At 38.3% G+C, this 11,765-nt stretch overlaps 1 protein-coding gene across 1 annotated transcript; it reads right to left on the reverse strand.

The window, feature by feature from the left end:
* Positions 1–8,364: 8,364 nt before the first annotated feature.
* LOC117339983 lies at positions 8,365–11,153 on the reverse strand. Its single transcript, XM_033901711.1, has 3 exons — positions 10,943–11,153; positions 10,278–10,358; positions 8,365–9,411 (listed from the first exon to the last, which is right to left on the reverse strand). Exons 1-3 carry the CDS (start codon positions 11,144–11,146, stop codon positions 9,085–9,087), a joined length of 612 nt encoding a protein of 203 aa, XP_033757602.1. The 5' UTR covers positions 11,147–11,153; the 3' UTR covers positions 8,365–9,084.
* Positions 11,154–11,765: the final 612 nt, after the last annotated feature.

Raw genomic sequence — 11,765 nt, forward strand, 5'->3', positions numbered from 1 at the left:
CGGAACCTGAATAAGACATCAAGTCTGTGAGGACCTCAACCAGCACCACCAATGGAGTTGAGATGAGTATTTAGTCCAGACATTTATAAACATAAAAACAATAACTACAACCTCATCATCTGGAATTATCCAAATATTTAATTGATTCAATAATGTGTCACGCTCGTAAGTTCGCCGACTCTTTTCTTACATTTTACGGGTCTTGTTTTATTCAGTATTGTATGGTAACTGTTTCCTAAATATCACCTATTGTTATAATACATTTATATTTTTGTGTGACGTATTTTAATTGATATTTTACATTCTGAAGTTGATCTGGTAGATCGAATATTATCGCGATTATTTGATAACACGTACAGTTTACAACCTACCATTCAGAGTCAAATTATTCTCTTACACAAGGTACATACCTGTGTTCAGTTCAATATCTTGTTTTTATTTGTGTACATATTAAGGAAATTTATGATTCTTTTTATTTTATAACTCTGGCTTAGATTTTAGGTTACATGCTGTGATATTGATTACAAACAACACGGGTACGCTTTTCAATGTATAATATGGTTTTTATCTCAGGGAAATAAGCACACATATATATGCACGAGTAACAATGTATAATAGGGTTTGTATCTCGGGTAAATAAGCAAACATGAGTTACAATGTATTAGATGGTTTGTATCTCAGGTCAATAAGCACACACAGGTCACAATGTATAAGATTATTTGTATCTCAGGTAAATAAGCACACACGAGTCAGAATGTATGATATGATTTGTATCTTAGGTAAAAATATGATTTGTATCTCAGGTAAAAATATGGTTTGAATCTCAGGTAAATAAGCATACACGGGTCACAATGTATAAGATGGTTTGTATCTCAGATAAATATATGATTTGTATCTCAGGTAAAAATATGGTTTGAATCTCAGGTAAATAAGCATACACGGGTCACAATGTATAAGATGGTTTGTATCTCAGGTAAAAGGTTATCGTATAAACCTTAACGTCTTTGGATTACGCTTACCTTACCAGCTCGATAAGGTTTGGTAGAAGGAAATATCGTGATCATTACAAATTTATACAATATGAGTTTTTTTTTTTTTTGAAGTATAATGGTATATATGTTCATATCTTATTATCTGTTTTTGTACTTGTCGTTACGTGCCATTAAATTACACGTGTAACAATGAAATTAACAATATTGTCTCAGTTTATATTATCATGACCGGCGTTTGTCCTTTTAGGAAAATAAGTCAACTCTTATATCTTAGTAAGCAACTGTTTTCCGAGGAGTTTCCAGGCAGTTGTCGTTATGTATTTGTTTATATTATTAATTCTCTATAATATATTGACACACCAGGGAGTTGTCATGATATATTTGTTTATATTATTAATAATCATTATATAATATCTTGATACACCAGGGAGTTTTCATTATGTATTTTGTAAAATATAAGGTTTTCTGTTTTTGACCAATCAGAGCGGACCTTTGTATTCATCTTGTTGAAACTTGCCGATTTTTCCAGTCGAAGCGGAGATAGATACATTGGTTATTTTGCTGTATTTCTGAAATTTTCAGACTAGTTTTTGACAAAATACTCACTTGATGTTAGTTATTCATGCACAGATTCTCCTGTAACAGCAGAAAACTCTTAAATAATGCGTTGATCGGTCCTTTCATAATGGCGCCGTCAAGTTGACGTGGAGTAACGACACAGAGAGATGACGTCATTACTGATTCCCGCACTTTGTGACACTATTAATTTTTCGATGTTTTTGATTTTTGTTTTTAAGTTGATGAAATGCAATAAAAAGAATATTTCGATATTTTTCACTCGTGCTTCGCACTCATGAAAATATCGATATTCTGTCATACTCGTGAAATATATGTTATATTAAACGGGAAACCATTCAATATCCTCTATATATTTCACTGACGAAAATGCAACAATTCTTTATATTTTTAATAATAGATAATATTTTAACACACTAGGGAGTTGTCATTATGAATTTGTTTATATTATTGGTTTTATAGAATATATTGACACGCGTGTGCATTGGCTTATTGTATGAAGCTTTTTTTTTATCAATATTGTATCATATATATTTGAATATCTTTTGACATGTTTTTGTATCTTTTGGGCAATCTTTTGAGATGACGAATTACGAAACAGCATTAACATATCATTTCTGGACCGGAACACAAAAATAAAAACAAATTAGAATCTTTCTCAGTTTTATTATTCCATCAGATAATGAGTTGATAGACATCAGAAGGGTATCCCCTAGACACCCAAGCGTAATTTTAGAAATGAACACTGAAGCGTCAGTGATCCTCCGGACCAAACGACCTGATGGCAAGTCAGGAAAATGATAATAAGTCTCGTATAACAAAATGGACCTTAAATTATAGAAGAGGAGACTTATGTCCACCATAATGGTAACGACAATCCTCGTGGACTTACAGTCCATCACAGCGATAACGACAAACCTCGGGGTCTTACAGTCAAGACAGGGTAACGACAAACCTCGGGGACTTACAGTCGAGACAGGGTAACGACAAACCTCGGGGACTTACAGTCAAGGCAGAGTAACGTCAAACCTCGGGGACTTACAGTCAAGGCAGGGTAACGACAAACCTCGAGGACTTACAGTCAAGACAGGGTAACGACAAACCTTAGGGACTTACAGTCAAGGCCGAGTAACGACAAACCTTAGGGACTTGCAGTCAAGGCAGAGTAACGACAAACCTCATGGACTTACAGTCAAGGCAGAGTAACGACAAACCTCAGGGACTTACAGTCAAGACAGGGTAACGACAAACCTCGGGGACTTACAGTCAAGGCAGGGTAACGACAAACCTCGAGGACTTACAGTCAAGGCAGGGTAACGACAAACCTCGGGGAATTATAGTCAAGGCAGAGTAACGACAAACCTCATGGACTTACAGTCAAGGCAGAGTAACGACAAACCTCATGGACTTACAGTCAAGGCAGAGTAACGACAAACCTTGGGGACTTACAGTCAAGACAGGGTAGCGACAAACCTCGGGGACTTACAGTCAAGGCAGAGTAACGACAAACCTCAGGGACTTACAGTCAAGGCAGGGTAACGACAAACCTCAGGGACTTACAGTCAAGGCAGGGTAACGACAAACCTCGGGGACTTACTGTCAAGGCAGGGTAACGACAAAGCTCGGGGACTTACTGTCAAGGCAGGGTTACAATGTACCTTTTCACTTTTAACCTCGGCGGTTGAACTACTTTTCCTTTCTTGTTGCTGTTGAGTTCTCAGTAGTGCCTGATGATAACGTTTCTAATGAGTGAAATGCAACTGAATGTGCAATATTTGACACACAAATAATTTATGTATAATTATTCACAGCCGTCATTTTGCTTTTGATGGTAAAATCATAATTGATGTTTACGGGTTGATAAATACTTATCCTGTCATATGATTACCCTATTCTTGTGCTATAGACACATGTGACCATAAGGCCATGGCTATTTTTCAGGTTCTAATAAACCGCACCATATTAGTGATTTTATGCTATTTTGATGACTCTGATTTACTCTACAACAGCTGTCGTCTTATCGAGAACATCTAACAAATCTGTAAAGAAATTGTAAAAATATACATAAAGCATCGGTGGTTCAGTGGTTCAGTGGTAGAATTTTCTTAAATGACCCAGATATGTTTTTTATAATTTTGATAACAACTCAAAAATAATATAAGACTCTTTCATATGTGTATATGTAGGATAGGGATATTCCACCCGAGGGGTCACAAAATGTGGTGAAACCCGAGGCTTGCCGAGGGTTTTACCACATTTTGTGATCCCGAGGGTGGAATATCCCTATCCTACATACACACATAATGAAAGAGTCTTTTTCTCTCATATCATTACTGAATTTTTGGCGAAAGTGTCCCTCAGCCATCCATTTTCTTCAATTTTTTAATTTCTTTATTTGACGTTTTTACTAAATATACTTGTGATATTCTGAAAGATCATACCCTATTTTGACAAACTAGGTTTGGACACAAATTTCATTCATTTTGTGGTTAAGTGATGAACGAATGAACAATTCGCCGATAAAATTACCGTAACTTGACCGACTTTTACGTGGCCGTGATGAAATTGTCAACATCCGAGAAAAAGAAGTTCTATCAACAATACTGAAGGCCACCGCTGAAATGAGTTTTCCAACTTCACATATAATTTGATTTGCACCTCGACATATTTAATCATTTCACAGAACACAGAAAGAGTCTTTTAAATGTCAAGTCAAATTTTTTTTTTTTTTTATAAAATACTACGTCACTGCATGACGTCACGACTGTCATTGGAATTCCATTCATAGTTCAAGGATATTGAGAGTGATGTCGATCTCGATCGTCATGACGCGGCGATGTTTCGTGGCTGGTAATTTTAAATTCACTGTGATTTTGGCAACTTCGTGTGTGAACCAGCGAACAGTGACTCTATACGAGTATTCGATCTTTTCTGTGACATAGGATTATATATGTTTAACCGGTTGTCTTGATGGAATGACGAAGGTAGGTCGGTCGATAGGCTAACGATGATCATATATTGAAAGGCTAGGATGGCAGTTAGTTTTCATGGTTACTCTACACAAATATAGACTCTGAGTTACAATTAAAATAAATATTTTTATATGAACATCGAGGGGTGTCATTTTTACCGAATGTTCGTTCATTTAAGAGCCAATTCCCAACTTCCAAATACACAGGTTACTGAGTAGGCCTAACAGTTACTGACAGTACAGTAGAGTAAACAAATTCCAGGGCCCCCTGCTGACGCAAACGGAACCATTTCATAGGTTGTGACGTTTGACATTTTCTTTTTTATATTTTTTTTATTTTACTTCCTGTCATTGCCAGGTGATTGTGTGTGTTTACATGTTTTTAATGACAAATGACAAATATGTCGGGTAGGCAAGTCTGTATTGTACTGTAACTGTTACAACAGGCCTGTAGGCGTAGTCTAACTGTTTGTTACAGTAACGGAGTTATATGTTCGCTCAGATGAAATGTCTAATCGTTTAACCGTGTAGCCCTATTGATTTACTGCTGATATGATATATATTTATCTAAGAATGTATGTATTTTTATAGTTAAGTCCAACGTTTCAAAACCGACACCGACGATAAGGACTGTCGGATGTGAACACAAGCAGACGACGTTGTGAGAGTTGTCCCTCTTGAACGCAGATTAATCCGCGCGCGTGAAATATGGTGGCTCGTTAGGGCCAAGTATCAAATCTCGCATTCTCGCACAGGTCGAGAACGCGAGAATGCGAAAACGCGACGGCGAGGGAGCGAAAACGCGAGAATGCGAAAGAGCGAAAACGCGAGAATGCGAAAACTCGACGGCGAGAATACGAAAACGCGACGGCGAAAACGCGAGATTAATCTCGCACTCTCGCCGTCGCAATTTCGCTCCCTCGCCGTCGAGTTTTCGCATTCTCGCGTTTTCGACCTAAGGTCGAGAGTGCCAGAATGCGAGATTATGCTTTAACGGCCGCCCTCGCACTCTCGCTTCCTCGCATATATATACTTGGGTGTAACCTTTAGTCTACACTCAACTGTATATATATATAACCAACGTAATGTATATCATTATGTATGTTCCTTACGCGAGAGAGCGAGAGTGCGAGGGCGGCAGTTAAAGCATAATCTCGCATTCTCGCACTCTCGACCTAAGGTCGAAAACGCGAGAATGCGAAAACTCGACGGCGAGGGAGCGAAATTGCGACGGCGAGAGTGCGAGATTAATCTCGCGTTTTCGCCGTCGCGTTTTCGCATTCTCGCCGTCGAGTTTTCGCATTCTCGCGTTTTCGTTCTTTCGCATTCTCGCGTTTTCGCTCCCTCGCCGTCGCGTTTTCGCATTCTCGCGTTCTCGACCTAAGGTCGAGAGTGCGAGAATGCGAGATTTGATACTAGGCCCTAACGAGCCACCATAGTGAAATGCTATGTAAGATAGATTTATCTTACATAGCTATCTTACATGGGCAAACTCTATCCAACATGGCGAGATATGAGAGAAATGCTGTTTATTTCATTTCTTTATTACATATAAAATTGGCGTTGTAATTCTTTGATATCAACAAATGATTTCTGACTTCTTAAATTTCCCAACGTATGTGAATGCCTGTCCGGTGGAAAACCCTGGTCACATACATTGTTAGACAATATGATATTTACACATAAATGCATTTGGCGTGACAATAAGGCATGTTCAAAATATATATAATACTAAGTTTATTTGTTTAGGGGTTATACATATTTTTGACAATTCTCCTCCGTTTTTGGTAAACTCTAAGGTCAGTTATCAAATTATATCTATTACTCAATTCACTTTATAAACATTCAAAAGTTAGTCCTCGAGGTTTGTCGTTACCCTACTGGTGGACTGTAGGTCCCCGAGGTTTGTCGTTACACTACTGGTGGACTGTAGGTCCCCGAGGTTTGTCGTTACACTACTGGTGGACTTTTAGTCCTGATGTTTGGCGTTACTCTGCTGGTGGACTGTAAGTCTCGAGGTTTGTCGTTACCCTGCTGGTGGACTGTACGTCCCTGAGGTTTGTCGTTACACTACTGGTGGACTGTAAGTCCCCGAGGTTTGTCGTAACACTACTGGTGAACTGTAAGTCCCTGAGGTTTGCCGTTTCCTTACCGTTGTACTGTAAGCCCCCGAGGTTTGTCGTTACCCTGCTGGTGGACTGTAAGTCCCTGGGGTTTGTCGTTACTCTACTGTTGGACTGTACGTCCCCGAGGTTTGTCGTTACACTACTGGTGGACTTTTAGTCCTGATGTTTGGCGTTACTCTGCTGGTGAACTGTAAGTCCCTGGGGTTTGTCGTTACCCTACTGGTGGACTGTACGTCCCCGATGTTTGTCGTTACACTACTGGTGGACTGTACGTCCCCGAGGTTTGTCGTTACACTACCGGTGGACTGTACGTCCCCGAGGTTTGTCGTTACCCTACTGGTGGACTGTAAGTCCCTGGGGTTTGTCGTTACACTACTGGTGGACTGTACGTCCCCGAGGTTTGTCGTTACACTACTGGTGGACTGTACATCCCCGAGGTTTGTCGTTACCCTACTGGTGGACTGTAAGTCTCGAGGTTTGTCGTTACCCTGCTGGTGGACTGTAGGTCCCCGAGGTTTGTCGTTACCCTACTGGTGGACTGTACGTCCCCGAGGTTTGTCGTTACTCTACTGTTGGACTGTAAGTCTCCGAGGTTTGTCGTTACCCTACTGGTGGACTGTACGTCCCCGAGGTTTGTCGTTACACTACTGGTGGACTGTAAGTCTCGAGGTTTGTCGTTACCCTGGCGGTGGACTGTACGTCCCCGAGGTTTGTCGTTACACTACTGGTGGACTGTAAGTCCCTGAGGTTTGTCGTTACACTGCTGGTGGACTGTAAGTCTCGAGGTTTGTCGTTACCCTGCCGGTGGACTGTAGGTCCTCGAGGTTTGTCGTTACACTACTTGTAGACTCTAAGTCCCCGAGGTTTGTCGTTACCCTGCTGGTGGACTGTAGGTCCCTGAGGTTTGTCGTTACCCTACTGGTGGACTGTAGGTCCCCGAGGTTTGTCGTTACACTACTGGTGGCTGTACGTCCCCGAGGTTTGTCGTTACTCTACTGTTGGACTGTACGTTCATGAGGTTTGTCGTAACACTACTGGTGGACTGTTAGTCCCTGAGGTTTGTCGTTACCCTACCGGTGGACTGTAGGTCCCTGAGGTTTGTCATTACCCTGCTGGTGGACTGTTAGTCCCTGAGGTTTGTCGTTACCCTGCATGTCACGTTTAAGTTCGTATTAATAGTGACACTTATCTCATGATCTATTTTGATAACTCAATATAATATCTAAATCATACGAAATTCATTTGATTGTAGGCTTGAGACACCTCTAGATCTACTTCTACGATTTAACATGTATTTCATTATGCGTGACTCATTTTTATATTACTTGCTTGCCTACTTGGTCTCAAGGACCGGTCTTACAAGAACGAAGCATTTATTTTGTCGATTCTATGATTTCTTGTTGTAATATTCTGTAAATGCCTTGCAGACACCCCTTTCATATGCATTAACTCATTAACTTCACAAATGATAATAAAACTTGAATGCTTCTCAAATGTTTTTATTTTCGTGTTCCGATCTAAAGAATGATATGTTTCGTAATACGTCATTTCAAAGGATTGTGCAAAAATCACACAAGATATCAATATATATGTAAAATGATACAATATTAATAAAATAGTTGTATGCAACAAGTCAAAGAACATACAAAATAAATAATATACATAAACAAATACATGTTAACAACGCCATAGTGTAAAATTACATCATAAGCTTTTTAGGGGGTAATCATATTTCACGATCGAAAAAACCAATTGATTATTTCTATAGAAAAGTTGTTTATATACCCGAAACACAATGTTATAAATCTCGTTTGTATTTATTACCTGAAATACAAAACATATTAGACATTGTTATTCTTGTGTGCTTATTTACCTGGCATAAAAGCCATTTAATAAATTGTTTCCACGGTGCGCTTATTTACCTGAGACACAAACCATATTATACCTTGAAAAGCGTAAGCGTGCTTTCATTTCAATAATTTAAATCAAGTAGTAAAATCTAAAGGTTTAAATACATGTAACCCTATAACTGAGCAGGATTTGTAAACTAGTGTAGAAAATGTAGAAAAAAGCTCATAAGTAATTACAAAATATTGGACTGAGCACAGATATGTCACTTATGTAAAAGAACAATTTTCTTTTGGTTGGTATCTCAGTAATAGTAGTCAATTGCCTTACTTTGTTAAAATGTTAAATTGCTAACAAACAATAATTTCATTAGTCAGTAATGATACCCGGTATACTTTCAGGATAACGTTAAATGTAAACCAAAATGTAAAATATCAATTAAAATACGTCACAAACAATGTAAAATGTACGGTAAAAATAGAAATTATAATAATTAAGATACAATTGCCATACAATAATTACAAAACTAACTCCGACATCTGATGGTGTTTCCATGGAGTTATTGAACTAGTTAGTAATTGTATTTGTGCTGGAGGCGACTAAACACGTCCCTGACAGCACTGGCTATCACGAAGTTTCGTCTGTTACGTGCAAATATCGAGCGTTGCCCATTACAAGAAGCTTCTCTGACACATGGAAGAGTGATATCATTCGATACGTGAGGGGTCTGAACCATTGTCACGTGCATACTACACAGGAGGTTGAGTATTCCCAAGCGGAGTTCCTCCCAGAGGGCGCGTCGGTGTGAATGCACGATATCAAAAGGGGTTCGATTGTCTGTACATACTATGTCGACAAACACGAGCAGGTGGGAGACAATGATGTAATCAATAGTCACCTGTAATGTAATATAAAACATACTAGTATACACTATTTAGATAAACTTTGTAATATCTGAAATAAGGTATTTACAGTTCCGAAGTTAAAATTAAGGCTGTTGCTCAATAACAAGGAAAGGGAAATAAGTGGTATTCATTAATTCTTATGGCAGAATTTTTTTTTCATCAACCCATGATAAAATGATGGCATACACTATTGTACCTTTAAATAGAAATCACAGTTAAAGCACTTCATTGATGAAGTGAAGGCATACAAATTAATTAAAGGTTACAGAGCGCATGATTAATTAAATTTAAATCACTGCCTCCGCTAGGGATCGAACCCGGGACCGCTGGCTTACTAGTCTTACGCTCAACCGATCGAGCTAAAGAGAAGATCTCTCTAGCCGGGCGGTATATTGCGGCTAGTATTTACCAGGGTTACATACATGCAAATTAATTACATATAAATTAATGATGCAGTAAAAACACAATGTCATTTGTTTTCTTGGAAATATGACACGCACTGCATGCTCCAATCACCCGCCAATTAATGAACTGATCGATTCGCCATCACATAATCAGTGTCTCGCGACACACCGATAATCTTATGACAAGCTATATTGCTGCGAATCATTTGATAATAGTGCTTGAATGCCGGATGGGTATTTGTGTGTGCATGTATAACACCGTTATAGTCTGTTTCATTTTTCAGTTTGCAAGAATGTGCTTGTATTCTACAGGTTTTTCTTGGGTAACAAATCTATAATAAACTGAAGAACTTACATTTCTAGTTTGATTCATCTCTGGAGTCCGTGTTATATGCAAAATATTACCTAATTGATCAATCGATATCCCTTTTATTTCTCTCAGAGCCAAAACTTACGTTTTGAGAGGTAGATATTTCTTCTGGTCCAGGCAGTCCTATCACTTCTTCAGAGTAAATCTCAGGCAACGGAATCCTTTCCTGCAAGTCAAAAGTCAAAGTTTCGACTTCAAATGGTAGAGGTCTCAAATACATCGCTTGCTCCAGTCGCTGCTATTCTTATTTAACCATAATCAATTTAATGAGAGTTACTGACGAACTCTTCAGGAAGAATTAATAAATATAATTTTTATTTTATAAAACCACTAGACCAGTTCCGCAGAAAGTTTCCTCTGTGAGAATACTTGCCAGTGACAAATTGCTTTCTCGAAGGAGATGAATGACGAACCAAATATATCGTCGTATTCTACGCACAATTAGTACTTTTGTATAATAGTTAGAATTAAGGTACTATTGTATCATTTCTTGAAAATAAAAAAATAAAATAATAATAATATATAGATTATTCAATACTCTATAGTTTTCCATTATTAGTGTCGATCGCTGGACGACAAACCTACAACCCAAGGTTTCTAGACATGCAAATTGTTAAAATTTAAATTTATGAAATTTTTTTTGTCAAATAATCTCATTAAAACAAGTCTTTCTTTGTCCAGTATTCGTGTGGGGTGAATCATACGAATGGATCGTGACAAGGATTGAATAAAAACACTAATGGATCTTACATATTGATCCCTGAGCCGGTTAATAATGCCTTGAACGTCATCCACTATTGGCAGAACATCAGTCCCCTGAAACAGTCGAACAGGCATGAACGGTCGAGGAGCGTCACTATAGCTGGGTCCACACGGTGAGTTGAGACCATGAGGTATGCATGAAGTTGACCTTTCAGAGCGAATAACACGGGCATCTGCCACAACTAACATCATCACCACCAACAACCACAGTATATCTGTAAAATACGCAATAAGGGTTTTTCCAAGCATCACATTACGCTATGAAATTGTATGGCCGGCAGGGCCAAATTATTACAAACACACACATATGTCCTATTTACAGGTAGAATACGTTGAGAGGAATGAATACAGTTCTGACACTAAGAATAAAAAGGATTGAGCTTTTCACGCACAGATCACATACACAACAGTAAATAGCCGTTTATAATAGAAGTAAATGACAATTGAAGTTTTGACATTGAAAATGACACGCAATGAAGTCCTTATTACAGATTCAATAAGGTTGTTATACTCCGGAATCCGCAATCATTTTGCTTTAGTAGGCATTTGTTTGATGTAATTATTTGTTGAAGGACATTTTTATCAATAGTTGACGTTGCATTTATTATAACATCTGTCTTTCAGACTGGTCATATCATATAACATTGTTCATATAGAGCAAACCACTTTTCTTATCCTACAAACATGTCGTTGTCGTAGCATAAATCATTTTATCTAAAAATCGAATAATTGGTAAAAAAAAGTTCTTCGAATGGGACTCTGGCATTTTTTAAAACTGAATCTGGCATATTTCTAAACTGACATAAACATT

Source organism: Pecten maximus, chromosome 12 (assembly GCF_902652985.1).
Source record: "Pecten maximus chromosome 12, xPecMax1.1, whole genome shotgun sequence".
Classification (NCBI taxonomy): domain Eukaryota; kingdom Metazoa; phylum Mollusca; class Bivalvia; order Pectinida; family Pectinidae; genus Pecten; species Pecten maximus.

What these genes read in the sequence shown, in the direction of transcription:
- LOC117339983 (XM_033901711.1), bottom strand. Translation starts at nt 11,146, where the DNA reads ATGATGTTAGTTGTGGCAGATGCCCGTGTTATTCGCTCTGAAAGGTCA. An exon ending in ACCGGCTCAGGGATCAATAT is followed by an intron (nt 10,359 to 10,942) that starts GTAAGATCCATT and finishes TTTGACTTGCAG; the next exon opens with GAAAGGATTCCGTTGCCTGA. An exon ending in AAATATCTACCTCTCAAAAC is followed by an intron (nt 9,412 to 10,277) that starts GTAAGTTTTGGC and finishes ATTACATTACAG; the next exon opens with GTGACTATTGATTACATCAT.